This window comes from Phasianus colchicus, chromosome Z, assembly GCF_987193195.1.
Source record: "Phasianus colchicus chromosome Z, bPhaCol1.hap1.1, whole genome shotgun sequence".
In the NCBI taxonomy this organism is placed as follows: domain Eukaryota; kingdom Metazoa; phylum Chordata; class Aves; order Galliformes; family Phasianidae; genus Phasianus; species Phasianus colchicus.
Window position 1 is genome coordinate 36702841 of NC_143476.1, and position 20387 is coordinate 36723227.

The 20387-nt window shown below is 46.5% G+C and overlaps 1 protein-coding gene across 1 annotated transcript; it reads right to left on the reverse strand.

The window, feature by feature from the left end:
- Nucleotides 1-7402: 7402 nt before the first annotated feature.
- TXN (thioredoxin) lies at nt 7403-12752 on the reverse strand. The gene is made up of 5 exons (XM_031608333.2): nt 12586-12752; nt 9959-10063; nt 9335-9394; nt 8566-8631; nt 7403-7626 (listed from the first exon to the last, which is right to left on the reverse strand). The coding sequence occupies exons 1-5, from the start codon at nt 12607-12609 to the stop codon at nt 7564-7566; spliced, it is 318 nt and encodes a 105-aa protein (XP_031464193.1). The 5' UTR covers nt 12610-12752; the 3' UTR covers nt 7403-7563.
- Between the last annotated feature and the right edge of the window lie 7635 nt (nt 12753-20387).

Sequence of the window (20387 nt, forward strand, 5' to 3'; positions counted from 1 at the left end):
TGCTCCACTTTTGAACTTCTTTGGAGAACATGGCTATTTCTTTCTAAAAATTCAGGCTTCCAGTTATGTGCTGGGAATCATGCTGGCACATGCATAATTACCTTTCATTGTCCTGCATTGTCTGGAATTCTCACAGTGGTTTCTGACTGCGTACTTTTGTTGTACTTGTAAAACTTAGGGAGAAAGTTTTCCAGCCTAGAATACTGCTGACAGTACCAACGTTGAATTTTACTGGTAAGGCACCCAAAACCAAAAGGGAAATCACAGAATCACAGAATGGCCAGCGCACAATGGAAATGTGCTGGATAAGACCAGATGCATCCAACTTGTGGGCCACCCGCAGCCTGTACCAGCTAGCAGTGCACCTTGTTGCTATGCTGTTGTGGTTCTTCCCTCAGGCAGCCTGGCCTAGCTCTGATCACTCACCCACCAGTTAACAACCACCAAAATATCGTGAATCAAGAGAATTCATCTTCACTCAGTATTGCCCAAGCAAGCTGAAAGATTGGAAATGCATAATTTATAGGTCACGGATCAACTTTTTTTTTTTTTTTTTTTTTTGAACAAAAAAGTCTTAATGCTTTATTAAGATTTCAACCAGTATGTATGCAGTAACAAATGTCTACTTCTCACCAGAGATCAACTTAAATCTCATTCATTAATACACCAATACACAGTACAATTTAGAATGACTCCTATTTTAAACAGTAAGCAAATTTCTGGTGATATTTCTGGTGTTTCTTAAGCCTTTTAGGAATTGTCACTGTGTCTGCTGCTCTTCTTTCACAGATGCTCCATGCTTGGACTTCTCATCCTTCTTTTCTTTTTCTTAGGTCCTGCCTTGCTGCTCATTTGCTGTCTGAAAGGCTGCCTTTGTATTCATAGTAGTCACCGAATGTTGAGTAAATACTCTCATGGCTATATTTTCTCTCTGTATGTCTCTCCATGGTTCTCCCCTCCTCTGCGTTCTCCAAGTGTCGGGTTTTGCATTTTCTCTTTCCACCAGGCTTTTCATTACTTTTACTTTCATTACTCTTGTCTCTCTAGAAGGGCTTCTTGATCTGCACTGTTCATAGGAATCCTGTCTCTCATGGAGGCCAACCTGTTATTTCTGTGAAGGGCTGGATGCTGAATTCTGGACCAGCAGGCTTCTTTGAACAGTGAGCCTTAGAATGAGTCCTCTTCCTGCTGGGAGGGCCATCTCTGGCTGTCTGTTGACTGTAAGGAGAGGACTTGTATCTGCTGCAGTAATGAAGATCACTGTCCTGGCTGCTTGACCACCTTTGGCTGGAGTCTCTGGTGGCAGTGTGCTCTCGACTCTGGCTTTTTAGAAGTGTCTTGTGCCATGAGGCCTCAACCTCCTGCTTCTTTTGCTTTGATGAAATCAAAGAAGCATCTCTGTTTCTTGAGCATCTCTTTTAAAGCAGGTGTTCACTATGATGCTTCTTACAAGGCTCAAGGCCATGACTGCTGTCACTGTTCTGTGGAGAAGCCTGCACACTCGCAGTCTTTCTCTTTCTAGACAGTGTCTGGATTGACTGCTCTTTCTTCATATATTTCCTTTTCTTCTTAATGGACTCCTCAGAGTCTGAGAACAGCTCAGTCATTTCTGGTGTCCTGTCAGCACAGAGATTAACACAGCCAGTGCTATCACAGTACTCTGATGAAGAGTCACTATCACTGGAGTCAACACCAGCTTGTAACTGAGGCTGCAGCCTAATTCTCTTCCAAGCAGAGCCCTTGTCAGACCTCACTAATTACTCTGCAGAGAAGCTGCTGTTGCACCGTACTTTTCTAAAGTAGAGCATGAAGGCCCTGGAGTTTCATCATCCCAGGGACACTGACCAACACCAGAATCAGATGAGCCAAGGCTATCTACAATAACTGTTGAGTCTGAGCCACTTCCTTCATCATGTGGTAGTGTAGGACAGTAGTAATTGTTATGCAGATCATATATGTGCAAGTTCAGAGGGCTTTGGGCATAAGTGATGGTGCTGCCCTCAAGGCTGGATGAAGCAGCCTCTTCTGAAGGTGTGACAGCCAGCCCACAGCAGGGGATTGGAACAAGATGGTCTCCTCTAACCTAAACCATTCTATCCTATGATAATTTGTACATCTGCAGCCGATCATCACATTGCCACTAAGAATCATAACCAAGAAAACTCTCCAAACCAAATGGTAGTTAAGAAAGCTGGCATTGGTTTATTGCAGTGATGAGTGTGTGGGGATATCTCCACAAATCAGATGCAGAGCTAAATCACAATATGCATTTAGCATTGGAATATTCATACAGTTTTCCAAAGTTTCTGCCTATTTCCAGGTCTGTCATACATATTAAATGTAACATTCTACCTTTACTGATCAATTAAGAGGATTTGGCAAAGAGTCACTCTTGGTCTCTCAGTTTGCCCATGTATGGTGCTGATGCTGAGGGACACGGATTGCTCTTTGGCTCCTCCCCATGATGTTTACAAAAGCATTTTCTGTGCTCCTCATGTATTCACTGCACAGCTGCAGCAAGAGAAAAGAAAGCAGCATCCTTAAGATTCACTTCTTTTTTTTTTTTTTTTTTTTTTTTTTTTTAATGTCCTCAGGATTTTTAAACTTCCACGATAGGAAAAAATTTCTTTGCTTCATGCCTGGCTTCTCTACCCACCTAGAGACTTTTTGCATATTTGTTACACTAGACCAGCTCTCAGGGAGAGGCAAATCACGCATGCTAGGATTTCTAGGCTGCCTCTTGTTCTCCTCCAGCCCATTACCCGCAGGTACTGGCTGTCATGTTACCGAACAAGGGAACAGCATAAGGTGTTCCCAGGACTGGTCTGTGTATTAATGCAAGTACAACCAGAACGGGTCACTGCCACCTCGTGGAGGTGGGCGTGTTTTAGAGCTGATTTCTCAGCCAACAGCAAGGGGAGCTCGCCTTCACACAGCAGCAAGCCCTGAGCACAGCACTGACTGGCTACCAGCCCTGTGCAAAGACAGCCAGCAGCTGCACCAAATGCAGATCCCCACAGGTCCCCACCAGACTTCTCCTCCTTCCTGCTACAGCTTTCTGCTTGGTCTACATGCCAAGGAAAACCTACAGGACACAGTCACTTGTCACTTGAGATGCAGAGCAGGATCCCCACTACGGCCAGGCCTGCAGTGCCTGTTGTCAACCTCTTCCACAGAGACCTCAGATAGACCAGCTGAGGACTCACAAACAGTCCTCAAGCCACTTCCTCATGTGACTGAAAGTTACATGCAATAGACCTTCATACAGAGGAACTGCTGTGATCCAGTTCTCAAGCTGTATAGGTGGAAGCAGACAAATTCCACCATAACCACAAATATTAACTGGTGCTCAGTGCAGTTAGTCCCACCACTACTGCTCAGGGGTTGTGCTAGCTGGGTAAAAAGGCAATAGAACTAATGGACAGCACCACTGGGAAGGTACTCAGCATGAAGCTGATGCCAGGCAAGGTTCTGAATACTGTGTATTTTGAAAAGACAGAAGTTGTCACTTGCCCTTTATAGAGACAGCTAATTTTGAGGAAAGAACACTAATTAAAGCTAGGATAATTTCAAAAGCTCATCTTGAAATCATTTGTGAGGGTGTGAGGTTGAAATCCATGTCTAACATAATCCAGGTCTGGGAAAAAATGAAAAGTGGAAGGTCAATCAGAGCTGAAATTAGGTTGCGTATTGCAGAAAAAGATGTGAAGTAACACACTGATTACTAAGATAATCCTTCCCTAAGTGCACTATAGCAGTCTGACACCATGGCTGTGGTTACAGAGTTTTGCTACTTCCCTCCAACATAACCCTGCACTGTTCCCTTGCAGCTTGTCCTTCCCTTTCATGATGGGAAGTCCTCTCTCATTAAACCTACTTATTCACCCACACACTACAATTTCTGTGCTGGAGGACTACTTCTCTTTCTGCTGACCCGTCCATCCACTCTGAAGGGAAAGCTTCACAAACAGGTTTGCAGAGAACTTCTTGTTCTACCAGTTTGACAGCAAGGCAGACATCTCAGCCCATTTTATAGCCAAATGACTGATGGCAGTCATCACCTGAGGGAAGAGTAACATCCTAACTCCTAGAAGGAACCTCTAAATGTTGTTTCAGTGTGCACCAAATTTCTTCCACATGTGATGGAACTGAAACCAGCTCTCGTTATCCCCTTAAAGCAGTTCAAAGCAGTTGTGTTCTTGCAAACAGTAGATCACATCCTGCTTCTCACAAAAGTGACTTTGACTTAGATGTGTCCAATGAAAGAGCAACTCTGCAGCATTACATTCCGGCATATGGAAATACTGCTGTCTCACTCTTTCAAGTGAAAAACAGTTCAGCCATTTAGCAAGTAAATCACACCTACTGAGCTCTCCGGAGTATTAATTAGTAATTCCAAGTCAGGGCCAATGCCTCAGGATTTAGTAAGGTTACTGGTAGCCACTGCATTCAGGTGGCATGGTTGAACCTGGCAGGCCACTCAGTATCACACAGCTCTGTCCTCACTCCTCTGTCAACAGCAGGAACAGGAAGAAAGTTAAAACTCACAGGCTGCAATAAACACAGATTAATAGGACAGAACAGGAAGGGAAAATAATAGACATACAAAGTATATAGAACAAGTGACGCACAATGCAATTGCTCCACGACCAACACCATAATGCCCTACCAGACCTGAAGTAGCAGCCCTCTGTGCTAAGCATGTGGTGTTCTGCTTTAGGACATCCCTTTGTCCAGTCCAGCTCAGCTATGCTAGTTCAGTTCCCTTCCGGCTCCTCACTGGCAGGGAGATGCCAGCCAGAACTGGAATACATCTCTCCCACTGCTGCCATAGGATCTGAGACTCCTTACCCCTCAGGAAGGCATTGCCATCAGGCTTTGCTTTCCAGTATCTGTAAGGAGAAGAACTAGCTTCAAACAAAGCATTTAGAAGGGAATACACTTGACATTTTCTTTAAAAGGAAAGGGTACCTGACACACAAAGTTCTTTGCTGAGTATTCCTTAGAAATGGCTTTAAGAACAGCTGTTTTAAAGCAAGGCTAAGCAGGTTTTGTGCTTGTAAGTGGATTCTCAGAAACAGGATACTGCAGCAGAAGAAGCAGAAGGCTTGCTCCAAGAACTAATTTGCACCTATTTGAGCACAAGATACTGCTGCCTTTCTGATCCCTCTCCTCATTCCTATCTGAATTTGCAGTTTTGCCCCATCTAGCATGTAACCAACTACCTGGTCTTGCCTAACCTCAGCAGCGATGAGGTACTGCAGATCTCAGTTGCTTCCTTATTCTTTAAGGATGAAATTCTTGCTGAATTTTGCCTGACTTCCATTCAGGAATTTTTCAGATGACCATCTCTCCTCTCTTGCTTCCAGCTATTGCCCAGAGGAAATAAACAGGCCACCTGAGAATTGCTCTTAAAAGCAATGCTTGTTAGCAGATACGGTGATCTTAATGGCATGTTCTTCTCCAGTACCATATTACTTCCTCCTCACAAGTTTATCCATGGAACCACTTCATATAGTGGTTTCCCACTTAACCTGTGAATCATCTTTTAACACATGGCACTGCTGTTAGTCAAAGACTCAGAGCAGTACAGAAAACATCTTGCATGCTCTCACTGTATAAGCAGAGCTTACATCCAAAACTCCTGATGGCTTCTCCTCAGCTGAGAATGGGGATCACAGAATCACAGAATTGCCAGGGTTGGAAGGGACCTCAAGGATCATGAATCTCCAACCCCCCTGCCACATGCAGGGCCACCAACCTTCCCACCTAATGCTAGACCAGGCTGCCCAGGGCCCCATCCAATCTGGCCTTGAACACCTCCAGGGACGGGGCATCCACAACCTCTCTGGGCAGCCTGTTCCAGCACCTCACTATTCTCTCTGTAAAAAACTTCCCCCTGACATCCAACCTAAATCTCCCCTCCCTCAACTTCAAGCCATTTCCCCTTGTCCTGCTGTCACTCACCCTTTCAAAGAGTTTGATTCCCCTCCCCTGTGTAGGCTCCCTTTAGGTACTGAAAGGCTGCAATGAGGTCACCCCACAGCCTTCTTTTCTCCAGGCTGAACAAGCCCAGCTCTTTCAGCCTATCCTCATAGGGGAGGTGCTCCAGTCCCCTGATCATCTTCGTGGCCCTCCTCTGGACCCTCTCCAACAGCTCCCTGTCTTTCTTGTACTGGGGGCTCCAGACGGGGCCTCACAAGAGCAGAGTAGAGGGGAACAATCACCTCCCTGTCCCTGCTGGCCACCCCTCTCTTGATGGAGCCCAGGATCCCATTTGCCTTCCAAGCCGCAAGGGATGAGGGGATGCTTCTTGGAAATGGAAAAATCTGTTCTTAAACAGGGGTTAAATACACAGCAATCTGCTGAAGGTCTCCAAGCCTTCCTTATGAGCCAGGAAAGTCACACGTTTGTGATATGAGTGTAAAACTAAGTCACACATGAGCTGCTTACCAGAAAGCCTCATTCCACTTTGCCCCCAGATACAGCAGGAAGTCTGTCTCACTTTTCCCATCAATGATGGAAAATGAGCTCCAAACCATTGCATTAGGTGTTAACTGCTGCTACAGCCTTGCTTCATTATTTACTGAACACCTATCAAGAGACAACACCTAGGCCAGCAAGAAAACCATTCTGAGCTGGTGGAGAAGGAACAGCAGTTAAATAGCATGAGGAAAGTGGCAGATAAATGTTTATTTAGATAACCTGTTACAGAGCTGGAGGACTTCAGAGTCCAGTTCAGTAGACAAAAATGTATCCAGTATGGTCCAATAATATAATAGTGAAGTTAAGCAAAGACAACAAGAACAAGCAAATTCATCTCAGGCTCAAGACACTGTTTTGCCTCTTTAGATTACTGCCTGTGGAACGAAGCAGCCCAACCCAGAGACTACATATTGCTACCAACAGAACGAGACTGTACAGGAATGGCAAAGCAAAACTGAAAGGGAAGGAGGCAGCACTTCCAACTCCTCCCTTTCTATAATTTTGTGGCACAATTCACATTATGTTCAGATGTTTTACTACACCAGTAGTCTTAATTTCTAAGTCTAATACAAAGCTTGGATTTTAAGAACCCATCCCTACCAGCAATCCCCATCTTCTACAGCTTCAAGCTCACCCTCCTGCAGCTCAACTGCAAGCCATAGTGCTGCTCTTCAAATAATAGGCTCGTGGTTGGCTGCCAGGCAAGTAAGGTGCCAGACTTCTACAGCAATTATTATCGTTGTCCTTTCCAACACTTAACTTTCCATTCTCAGCAACAACCTGGTATTAAATTTTTGCATTTGACAAGAGCCCTTGCTTCCAGACAGCATTCTTTTAACACAGTAAAATAGATCACATCAGAGACATTAGCAACTTGCTTGCGTTTTCATTCAAACCATCAGGCAGTAACCAGAAGTGAAGAATTTACGTTTTATTGTACTCATTTACATTGATCAGAGGATAGTTTCCACCAGGCTAGATAGGTTAAATGGTTGAATTTTTTTTTTAAAGTAGAAAAGTTATGGGCTATGATTTAGCCGATCCCCAGACATGCTCCGATGTCTCCGTGGCTGCAGATTAGATTAGACTTTTGATGGTCTCTTCCAGCTTCTCTTTATTGGCCCCAGAGAACTCCTGCACCTGCAAAAAGAACAGTTTTCAGAAGAACTGTACTCAATGCTACATAACATCTAGTTACATAATATGCACAAATATGGGTTTAATTCCTACTACCACTAAGATTTCTTCAGCCACAAAATGAGAAACATTTTGTAGAGATTAAATTATTTGTTCCTCATTCAAAAGAAAATCAGTGCCGGCATCTTAAGAATTCCTTTCCGACCACCATGCTTGGAGCTCTACACACACACACAGGAGGGAAAAATAAACTGATCCTGAATAATCAGTGGTGTGTGACTCAAAACTACAGTTTAAAGGGATTATGGAGGTCACCTCCTAGCAGTGCTAACTGAAAGCCACATTGGGTTGCTCTGGACCCTTCCCTATCAAGCTCTGAGAGGACTGCTTAGAGCAACCTGTCACTGAGACTGCTCTTGTATCCCATCTATCCATTACAGAAGACAATGCAAAGGGGCTCTGTTCAGTCCTGCAACATACATGGGCTCCCTCCGTAGGTTTTAAAGCCTGTGTGAAAAAAACTCAAGCAGTGGTTTCAGATGGGAGTATATTCAGATTAGAGACTGATGTCAGGGGGGAGTTCTACATATATAGTAATGTCTCTGCTTGAACATGAACTGCAAAGCAGAGAATGAATGCTAACTGAGATCAGTAAAAGCAGAACATTAAGACTTGCACACTTAACCTCACTAATTTCTCATGAAGATCCACCCATAAGACTGACCTGCAAGACTTAATTCACTAGGTCTAATTAATAGAGCTTGCTTCATCAGTTAGCAGCTGGTCTATGTTACATTTGCTGTAGCACTAAGATTAATTTGATTGCTCTCAGAGGTGTCCGAATGCCAGCTGTGACCCAGATACATTATTAAGAGAAAGCAAGCTATGTGCCTAGCCTGCCTCTTCCAGGAAAATAAGCTCCATTAAAAAAAAAAAGCCTACCTTCTTTCCATTCTTGTAGAACTGGAATGTTGGCATGCACTTCACATCACAGTGTGCAGCAACATCCTAGAAGAGAAGAAAAACAGTCTTCAGCTGTGCATGTCTGAAGGACATCATAATTTAGAACCCACTGATTTCATTTTGATTAGGAAGTTGGACAAAGTCATTACTGTTAAAAATAAAGCAAAAGCATCTGTTCTAGGCCAGCCCTGCAAAGACAGCTCAATATTAACATCTTCCTGAAACAAACCTAAGAGATCTTCCTTTCAGCATCTAATTCATACAAGAGCACATGTTTACTGCATCCACATTGTGTTTGGAGAGTGCTCAAAAGCACTTCAGCAATGCAATTTCAATGTGAAACTGTACAAGTACTCATTCCACATTGCTGAAACTGCTATAGAGCAGACATCTTATTACACTTGATTCAAAATATGAAAGAGGAAACAATGCCAAGGGCAGTGGTGAGATCAGACCGTCCTGTACTTGTGAGCTATTAGTTTTAGGGAAGATTGCATCAAAACAGATTAAGGCCTTTGAGACTCCCTCCCAACACACAGAGCACCAGTGTTCCCAAGTTACCTCATGCATGCCATAGGGATTAGATAACTAAAGCAGTTCATTCTTTTGATATTCTCTAGAAGTTTATCCTTCCCTGCATAGGCACCTAGCAACCATCTCATTTTGTTTCAAAGAATCTAAGGACACTCATTGCCACTTCTGTGGTTCTCCCAAGCTACTGTCCCTCAGCACTACCTTTGGACCTTACCTGGGCATCATCCACATCAATTTCAATGAACACCACATCACCAAACTTGTCACACAAACTCTAGAATGAAAAATGAAATTATGTAGTTACTGCTCCAGGAAACCTAGTTCTTAAAAAGGTGCTTTTGTAGAAACTGGTGCTGTAAGACATGACACGTTACCTTAAAGCAGCTACTTTACAGACCAGAAGTTAATTTTCAGTTCCATCCCCTGGAACTGTCTGCTGAAGCACCTAAGCAGAAGGGAAAGGTCTTTCCTTCCCTTATGGCCTCCCCCTCACCACAGAAAGATACTACAGCTTATCTGAATGCAGTTTTAATAATCAGAGCCAATGTACATACATTGTTTCAGCTCCACTGATGCCAGTTCTTGAGGGAATGCATCAGCTAGGTCCCTATAGACTGATGCATCAGAGCACCAGGACAGCCAAAATGCAACAGTCAATTCCTTGCTGTGTATTCAAGTATTTTATTCAGTAGTTAGAGATCATACACTTCTAAAATTTCTCCTTCAAGAAAATACTGTCCACCCCACAGACAAAGGAAGTTTCCTCCATATTACTGGCAAGTTACACAGAAGTATTTGTGTATACCTACAGGTACTATGAAAATCAACGGCTACTTACATGGAAAAATGGCTTGATCATTTTGCATGGTCCGCACCATGTGGCAGAGAAATCAACTACTACAAGCTTCTCACCAGCAGACTTCAGTTCTGCCTCAAATTCAGACTGTAAAGAAAAAAAAGAGTTAAAATATTAAGGATTTCCAGCCCCTTCTTTGCAAAAAGCTTAGACTAACCCCCAAGTTAGCTTTCCCTTAGCCTTCACACAGCACCTTCACTTAAACTAAGTTATTTGGATAATGATGCATTCACTCCTGTGAATTGCTTCCATCAGTGCTAGCATCCACCACTTCCTTCTGACGCCTCAATTAGGAAATACCACAGTGCTCAGTCACTGAACTGTGGAGGTTTAGCTGGAAATTAGCATGAGCTGAGATTGTAACCTAGACTGAGTAGTGTTACACTTTTAATGTGATCCCAACAGCCCTTAACATTCAATTCTCATGTGCAACTTGATGGGAAGACATCCACTTCTAGGACTTCCGTCCACAGAATTTGAGGACAAACTTCTGCAGGCTTTTCCAGTTTGATACCTTTCCCAATCAATTGTTAGAATCAATATGTTGCATGGCTTACCCTACAGCATGTCTTTTAAAGCAACAGCTTCATCATATAAATACTTTATTTATTCTGCCAAGTACACTGGAATGCAACTTCAGTAATCAACACAATGCTACACAGACTATGCCAGTAAGAAATAACATTTCAGGTTAACAGAGAGATCTCTGCTGCACTTTGTTATAAGAGACATTTCTGGACAGCATGCTTTGCATTTTAGAGCTCCTTGTGTGCCACTGTTTTCAAAGAGCAACTGTTTTAGCAGAAGTGTAAGACACTGAAGGCAAGAGACATTTGCATGCTAGAAAACAAACAAGTATCTCAGGCAGAGCAAGCAAAGGATGCAGATCCAGCACATAGGCAAGTCTTCATAACATGCTGCAACTCCAAATGTCTGGCACCACAGCTTCCCACTGTAAATGTCTCAACCTCCTGACGCAGCTGTCCTCAGACATGTATGCAGCCTCCATTTGCAGAGCTCCTCCATCCCTGCACAGTGGGTAGACACTGATCCTATCCACTATGAGAGCAGCAGCCAACACCCCATGCCACCTGCTCTCAGTCTGAGGGGTGGCTGCAGAACTTCTATCTCTCAAACATTTTCTCCGCTGCTGTGCTAATGTAGGATGAACTTTAGAGATCGGGATGCAGGAGTACAACACTGTCTCCAGCAAAGTTCAGTGCCAGTACATACAGTAGCCCATGCTATCTGCTCCCAGCAGTTACTTAAAACCATAAGGTTCTTAGTAGAGCCTCATTCATTCCCACCTCCAAATCCCTGATTTTTGGCATATATTCTCACACCTCTGCATTGTAACAGACTTATTAACACTAATTCTACCTCCTGCACCTGCTAACTAGACCACCTTCCTTACTCTTATTTCCTCGGGCCAGCTGACTAACTGCTGTATCCTGCAAGAGGAAGTCCATGCCTGGGAAGCACTGGTCATATGACCACATGCCTCAGGACAGTACTGCACAGAACAAGGGTGAAGTGGGAGAACATGGCACTTCCTGCTGATCACAAACCATACGCTAGTGGAGACCTGGATCTGAGCATTGCTTTCCAGTTGCAATCAGGCGTCACCCTGTGAGTCATCCCTAGAATCAGCTAAAATTGCTGTGGGCAGCCTGAGAAGAGACACAGGGTCCAACACTGTTATCCCTGAGAGATCCACCAAGAGTGGATTGTGTTGGTATTTTTCTCAGAGAACATTAATATCCCTAAAGTAAGGAAGATAGCAGTGGCAAGAGATCTGCTTGACCTTTCTGACTTCTAGTTTCCTGCAATAACTATGGATCGATAAGCTTCATATAGCAATATCTTTGTTAAGAAGGGACACCTCCCCCTGCAAGTCCACGTGGCCACAGTTATTGGAGGATCTCACAGCTTTACCATCAATGTTTTCCTTCGTACTCCTGAGGGGAAAAGCCTCTGAAAAGCTTTTAAATATCCAGCTGGTGCCTCCCTAAGCCCACGGAGGGCCTCGCTTTGCATGCACCGTTATGCTGGAGGACAAGGCAAGCAGTGTGCTTGCTGTTAGGTTTCGGTTTCCAAGGGCCGGGTGAGAGAAAACAGGTGGCAAGGAGAGGTTTCAGTGCAGCAGGGGCTCCCAGCAGCCGCCAGTACCCCAAAATGGAGACTACAAACCCACGCCGTAAGAAATCCACTGCACTCAGCACAGCGGAGACGGCTCTGATAGAAGACCTCAGCTATACGCACGTACCGAGCTGCTCTTGGGCCGCGCTTAGCCCGGCCATCAGCTGACTGCCAAGGGTCACTGCAAGAGCCGCTGTCCGCTGCTTAAGCGGAGCGGCCAGCACAGCCCTGCAGACGCGGCTTCGGCTGCAGACCCGGCTTCCCAAGCGGCCACCTGCAGCCGAAGCGGAGCCGCCCCTCCCTCAGCGAGGCGGGAGGAGACGCGAACGGATCGCGGCTCCCGGGATGAACTCACACAAAGGAGCGCAGCCTCGCGCCGCCGGCCCTGCCCTCGACACAAAGCCCCCTCCCCCCCCCCCCGCTTCCCCGCGCGGCCACCGTGCCCGCGGCGGGCCGGACCACGGGCTCACCAGGCTGCCCACGCTCTTCACCATGGCGGCGGCTCCTCGGCTGCAAGGCAAAAAGGCGGCTCACGACCTCGTCCCCGCGCACGCGCACCCGGCACGCCTCTGCTCTCTCCGCTGTCGCACTAAGGACCGCTCCGCAGGCTCAGAGCCTCCTCAGCGCTCTGCCACCGCCGCCCCGGCCCCGCACTTATATAGCCAATGCCGCGAGGCGCTGCATTGCGCATGCGCCACGCGTCCATGCCATTACCAGGCCACGCCCCCGCTTCTTGGCTGCCCCCGCCTCCGCCCATGGCGCGGGTGACGTCACGACGCGGGAAGGGGGGCTGAAGGGGGGGGCAGTTTTTGTGCTCTCGGAGCGCGGCGCAAAGAGTGGGGAGCCGGGCGGGGTTGGGGAACGTTGGAGCGGGGGGGAGAGGAGGAGACAAAAGGGGAGAAGAAAAAAAAAGAAAAGAAAAGAAAAAAAGAAAAAACCCCAACCGTGTGACTGTAAGAAAAAGTGCTGTGTAACGCTAAGCAGGAAGTGGCGGGCAGGCTCCTACCCGGCGCGGGGGGGAGGGGGGACCCACGTCGGGGGGACTCGTCCTATTTTATTTCTTTTTCCGTTTATTTTTCTTCATCGCGTTTTTAAATCGTTTTTAAAGTGTTTTTTTTTTTCTGCTCCCCCCGCCCCCCAAGAGCGGGGAGTGGGGGCACGCAGGGCTGGGGTGCGAAGGCTTCATGGCAGCTGCGCTTAAAGCGGTGGTCCTGCCTTCAAACTTAACCCCATCAGATGTCGGCTGGGATCCGTGTGACCGCCCCGCATCGAGGTGCCGTGTGTGTGTGTGTGTGTGTGTGTGCTTAAGGAGCTGCCTCCAGGAGTGCCCCCATGTGCTGGGACGCGGGCAGTGTGCTGGGTATGCCGTCCCTTCTGCCTGTGCCACGTGTCTGCATGTTCCCGTGTCCTTGTGTCTATCCTCTGTCCGCCTATCCCCCATATCTGCCTGTCCCTCTTATCTGTGTGTCTGTTGTGTCTGTGTGCACGCTGTCTGCCTGTCATGTCCGCACATCCCCCTCCTCCACCTCTCCCCAAGGTCTGTGCGTCTCTTTTGTCTCTCCTTAGCATGTGTCTGCCCCTTCCCTCGTGTCCGTCTGTCCCTCATGTGCCTCCCATCTACCTGTCTCTTGCGTCCATGAAATTTCCGTGCACACTGTCCCCGTGTCTGCATGTCCTTCATGTTTATATGTCCTTTGTGATCACCTGTCTCTCTTGTCCGTGTGTCCTGTGTCCACCAGTCCTCTGTCTGCCTGTCCTGCACATCCCACATGTCCATCGTGGCCATGCATCCCCCATGTTCACTTGTCCCTAATGTCTGTGTGTCCCATGTCCACACATCCCCCATTTTCACATGTCCCTTTTGTCTGCCTGCTCCTTGTGCCTTGCATCTCTGTAGCACGGAGGTGGTACTGGGCACATGGTGCTCAGAACTGCCACGTGAACACCTAAAATCACTGAGAGCAGTTTGTGCATCTGGGCTTGTTATGCACAGGTTAGTTGGTCTCAGGACAGCGCCTAATAAAAATTGTGCAGAAGAATGTGGATCCTCTGGCTGCAAGTCAAAGAAACAAAACCCCACACACCCAGAAAACACACCCTGTGTCCTTATTTTTATCCTTTTTGTTCCTTTGTGCTGCAGAACAGTGCTGCTCCTTGCTGCAAGCCAGTGGACGTCCCTCATCCAGCACAGTGCTGGTTGGAGCAGAGCAAGTGTTGGAGAGTATTAGCAGTGCTCCCCAGCCCTGTGCCAGGTGAGGAGCCCCATGCAGAAAGGGGTTTCCCAATCCCCTGAATGGGAAAGATCATAGAATCACAGAATGGCTTGAGTTGGAAGAGACCTCAAAGATCATCCAGTTCCAACATGGGAACCAATGACTCCTCCCAGTTCAGCATCTTCAGTCAGTGTGCACTCAGCTCCCTGATAACCCACTGAAGAGAAATGGCCCATAAATGGAGCCAATGCAGGACCCCACTGATGACTGACTGCCATGTAACCCCATTAATATAACCCTCCCAGCCCGGCCCGTCAGCCAGCGGTTCACCCACTGGCATTACGTTGCATCTAGCTGGTGTTGGACGTTGTGTCCAGATGATACTGTGAGAATCATACGGTGCAGCAGAAGGGACAGTTTCACAGCAGATACAGGCTTGGCTGTGTCACAGAAGGCTGGGCAAGACCAGCATTAAGCAGTGGTGCAGATGGCTGCCGAAGGGAGGAAGCTGCTGGAGGCAGTGCCTGCAGCAACAGCTGCACCACATTTTATCGCAGGAGGGTCGGGTTATCTGCAGTGCATTACTGTGCTGCATTTCATCTAGCCCTGACAGCCTTTAACTGCTTTCCCGTTCCTTGCAGCCTGCTCCTTGGGAGCATTCTTCTGTTGTAACTGACCCATTAAAGGTGCAATAAATATTTAATAATTAGTTGGGCGTGCTGGGTGTCTGCCTGCTGCGACACAGCGCACACAGAGCTCTGCTCTCACTGGTGATGGACCCAATCACCCAGCCTCTCTTGAACACTTGGCAGAGCACGTATTGTTGAAAGATGGAGGAGAAGCTGCTGAAGAATAACAAGGAGGAGGAGGACGGCAGTGCCACACACTGTGCTTCCCAGGAATCAGCCCTGTGCTTCCAGGAAGTCAGCAGGATCATCCCTGGGCCGGCAGCTCTGCCCAGCTGCAACCATGTCTTCTGTGTGCCATCCCAGCTCACGTCCCATGAGTGATGTACGCAGGGTTCTGCAGCAGCCCACTCCCCTTGGTGTTCTGTGCAAAAAGCAGCGTGCAGGATCTGTGCTCAACCCGGATGCTTTGCAAAGCAATGCAGGCAAGTTTCAAGATGCAGTCATGCTTAACTGCTTTTTGAAAGCTTGATAATAGAACACAAAAATCCACACGTGGCAGTGACCAGCTCATGCAGTTCTGTTATCTGCCTCTCTGGCTACCACCATTCATTGTCCTAACATCATGTCTGATCTGCATGGCGGATGATTTTTTGCCCAGTCCCTTTGCAGGGAGCCCATGTGAGGAGCAGTGGGTGGTAACGGAGGTCTACCTCTTCATTTCTGCATCCCATCCAAATTACAAACTGGTGCACAATACAAACTGTGCATTCCTTCTGCACAATGTACAGGGCAAGCCAGGGACTTTGATCTGGCATGGGTGATTTAACAGAGTCCAATGTGGCTTGCATGCAGAAGCCAGAGACCTGCCCATAGCCCCTTTCCACCGCAGAGATGAATTCAACCCCAGGGTCCCTAAGCTCAAAGGGGTGGCACAGTGCTCTCCGTGGGGAACAGCAGCCTCTGGAACACAGAATGATTACTCAGCTTTGGGTTATCTTCACAGAGAGAGGTAAGTGTGGCATTCTCTTCTAGGATCTCCGTATTGTGCCCCAGTGTTGTGGTTTAACCAGCAGGTGGCTGAGCATCACACAGTTGTTCCCTCACTCCCCTGCTTCCCAAAGGGATGGAGGAGAGAACAACCACAACAGAACAACAATGAAATAAAACTCATGGGTTGAGATAAAACTATTTACTAAGATAGAGAAAAAGAGAAGAATAATAAGTATGATTATACACACACACACATAACAAGTGATGCAGAAGCAATTGCTCACCCTTGGTCAGGACCAATGCCTAGCTAGCCTCTGAGCAGCAGGAGAGAAAAGAAAGAACTCCCACCCCTTCAAAATTTCTTCTACACGGTGCCATATGATATGGAATATCCCTTTGGCCACTTTAGGCCAGCTGTCCTAGCTCTGTTCCTTTTCACCTCCTTGGGCCCTTTGCTGCGAATGGCCTTGGCTCTGTACAGCGCTGCTCAGCAGCGACTAGAAGTATCTGCTTGTTATCAGTGCTATTTTTTTCCTAGACCAAAACATAGCATCATACCAGACAGTTCTGTCCTTGCTGAAACTGAGACAATATCCACCGTGTATTCCATACCATTTACATAATGCTAGGTACCTCAATTTCTGCACATCCTAATTACCATCCCCTATCTTTTTTTTTCTTTTATATATACACACACATATTTTTTCCATAGTCTGTCAGCCATCCATTTGAATTGTTCATGGTATTCATTTAGTTCATAACTTCAAGCTTCATCTGTCATAGTAGTCCTTCAGCACAGGAGGGATGACTCACACTACTGGGTTACTGCATACAGAGGCTAGTTCGGGTTCCATCAGAGTTCATTCTTCTTTAACCTGGGTAATTCTTACCGTAATACTTTAACAAGTATACAAGAACCACAGTAGTGATGACATACAGTATTGTGTAGCAATTTAATGCTATTTGAATTATTGACTGTTCTCACCCAGCACCAAATCACCTTGAGGTATGTAACAGACATCCCCATCTTTTTGCATTACCCACCACGTGTGCCCAGGTCCCTGAGCAAAAGCAATTCCGTGAATAGGCTTGCCTTTGTCCAAGGCAGGAATGACCCACAATATCTTGCCCAGCATGTTTTTTTTTTGTTTGTTTGTTTGTTTTTTGTTTTGTTTTTTTCTGTGCACCACTGTGACTTTATCCACTTCTGTGGTATGCTGGAGGTCTGACTGGATAGGACCAGCTCAATAGGCAGATCCTTGAGTGTTGACTAACCAACTGTCTTTTGCTAAATGTGTTATCCCAGTATCTGAATGTCCCAGCACCCGCTGCTCTCATTGTAATCTTTAACAGTACACTATATCGCTTGTTTTTTTCAGAGGCTGTGCATGTTAGGGGATGTGATATACCCACTCAATGCCATGTTCTTTGGCCCAGGTAGTTATGAGACTGTTTTGGAAATGAGCTCCGTTTTCTGACTCAATTCTTTCTGGGATGTCATGTTGCCCTAAGGTTTGCTTTTCAAGGCCCAAGATAGTACTTCTGGCAGTGGCATTGGGCACAGAACATGCCATCTGGTGATTCCTTCCACCACTGCAAGATATGGTGTTTGCCACGGCGAGTTTGTGGGAGTGTGGTATAATCCACCTTCCAGGTTTCAGGCATTATCCTCCATATCAAAGAGGCTTTATCGATAACACTTGGCTTGCTTAATTGCAGTGCATGTTTCACATTCATGAGTAACTTGTACAACAGCATCCATAGTTAAGTCTGCTCCTCAATTGTAAGCCCATCTATGTGTTGCTTCCTTGATGGCCTGAGATATCATGGGCCCACCAAGCTAGAACTAGTTCACTCTTACATTGCCATCCCAGTTCCACCTGAGCTCCTTCAATCCTAGTGTGCCAATACACCTGCTGGTTGTTTTGATGTTCTTCAGTGGCATGATTCTTGGGTGCGTGAACATCTATGTGATGTACCTTTACAACCATGTTCTCTACCCAAGGCAGCAATGTTTTTCCACAATGCAGAGGCTCCAATGAATTTGCCTCTGTGCTGCCAGTTGTTCTGCTTCCATTGCTGTAATCACCCCCGTAGGGCATTTACAACCATTCAGCAGTCAGTGTAGAGGTAAAGCATTGGTCACTTTTCTTGTTCATCCATGTCTAAAGCCAGCTGGATGGCCTTCACTTCTGAATATTGGCTTGATTCAGCTTTTCCTTCAACTGCTTCTGCAACTCATCATGTGGAAGTCCATGCAGCAGCCTTCCAGCTTCAGTGCTTTCCCACAGTGTGACAGGACCCATCAGTGAGTATATTTCAGAGTATACAGAGTATATTTCTTCTCATTTTCTGGTAGTTTATTATATAGTGGAGCCTCTTCAGCTTGTGTCACCGCCTCTTCTGGTGATACTCCAAAATCTTTGTCTTTGAGCCAGACCACAATCATTTCTAAGATTCCTGGATGACGGGCGTTCCCTATCTGAGCCTACTGTGTGATCAGTGCCTCCCACTTACTTCATGTAGCATCAACTGCATGATGTGTGGAGGGGGCCATCGCTTGGGACATCCAGCCCAGCACAGTTAGTCAAGGTGCCCAAAAGGAGCTATGCTTCAATACCAACCACTTCCAAAACAGCTTGGACCTTTTCATATGCTGCCAGTATCTCTTTTTTTCAGTTGGAGCGTAGCAGGCCTTGAATCCTTTGTATCCTTGACTCCAAAACCCTTGGGATTGACCAGGTCTCCCCTGGCGCTTTCTGCTGGAGGCTCCGTGTGGGGCTGTCCTCCCTGGCTGCAGTGTAGAGCATGTTTTTTACATCTTGTTCTGTCTGGAGTAGCCCAAGTGCTACTGCATGAGCTATCTCCTGTTTCATTTGTTCAGAGTCTGTTGTTGCTCAGAGCCTCAAGTGAAATCGCTCTTTTGGGTCACTTGATAGAGAACGTTTACAGTCTGACTGTAATCCAGAGTATGCATTCTCCAGAAACCCACAATACCTAAGAAAGCACGTGTTTCCTTGTTGCTAGTGAGTGGAAACATAGCAGTTATTTTATTGATCACGTCCATGGGGATATGACGATGTCCATCTTGCTATTTCATCCCTAAGAACTGGATTTCCTGTGCAGGTTCCTTGACCTTACTTTGCATCATGGTGAAACAGGCTTTTAGAAGGATTTGAATTATTTTCTTCCCTTTCTCAAAAACTTCTGCTGTGTTGCCCCACACAATAACGTCATCAATGCATTGCAGGTGTTCAGAAGCTTCCCCCTCTTCAAGTGCAGTCTGGATCAGACCATGATAAATGGCTGGGTGGTATTTCCACCCCCACAGCAGTCGATTCCAGGTGTTCTGGTTGCCCCTTCACAAAAAGTGAACTGTGGCCTGCACTCTGCTGCCAGAGGGATTGAGAAAAATGCATTAACAATGTCAGCTGTGGCATTCCACTTGGCTGCCTTTGACTCCAGTTGATATTGGAGTTCTAGCACGTCTGGCACAGCAGTGCTTAGTGGTGGTGTGACATAATTCATGCCAAAATAGTCCTCTGTCAGCCTCCCCTCTTTATTGAACTTTCATAATGGCCATGTGGAACTGTTGAAGGGTAAGCGAGTCTTGCTGATTGCTCCTTGGTTCTCCAGTTGGCAAATCAGCTGATGAATGGGAATTAGGGAGTCTCTGTTGGTGTGGTATTGCTGCCAGTGCACCACTGTAGTAGTAGTTGGCATCTGCTGTCCTTCTGCTCTTAGCAATCCCACAACAGAAGGGCTCTCTGAGAGATGAGGCAAGGTAGACAGCTGCTTCATGTCTTTGATCTCCATGGCAGCTATATCAAAAGCCCACCAACACCCTTTTGGGTCCTTGAAGTACCCTCTACTGAGATAATCTGCGCCAAGGATACATGGAGCCTCTGAGCCAGCTGCAGTGGCATGCTTTTGCCACTCTTCCAGTTAGGCCTCTGATATAGTTAACTCTTGTGATACTCCTGATGCACAAGCAATTGTGGTAGAGTTGGTGTTTCCACTGCAGAAGCACTCCAGCTGACAGTTTTCAAAGCAATTACATTTTTGCATGTCCAAATTATGCAGTGTCCAACTGTGAAAGTCTCACATAACTAATTTAGAGAGAAGAAAAGGGTGGGAGGAGATCTAGCACATTCTGGAATACCTTTGTCTCCATAAAGGTATCTGTAAAAACGTACTTGGAAACCAGGGCAGTCTAAATCACTAGCTGGATAAAAACAAGTTGAGCACTTGTCTTCTGCTAGGGTGCCCTGAAGCAGACAGGAAGAGACATCACTAACTGCCTCATAAGGCGTGTATCTACTCACGTGCTTGCTCCATGTGCTCAGAGGCAGCTGTGATTCATGTAGTGGCAGAAAGGCTGAGGAGCCACTCAGCCAGAGCCCCAGGATGGAGATACTCCCTCCAGCCTGCCTTGCCCAT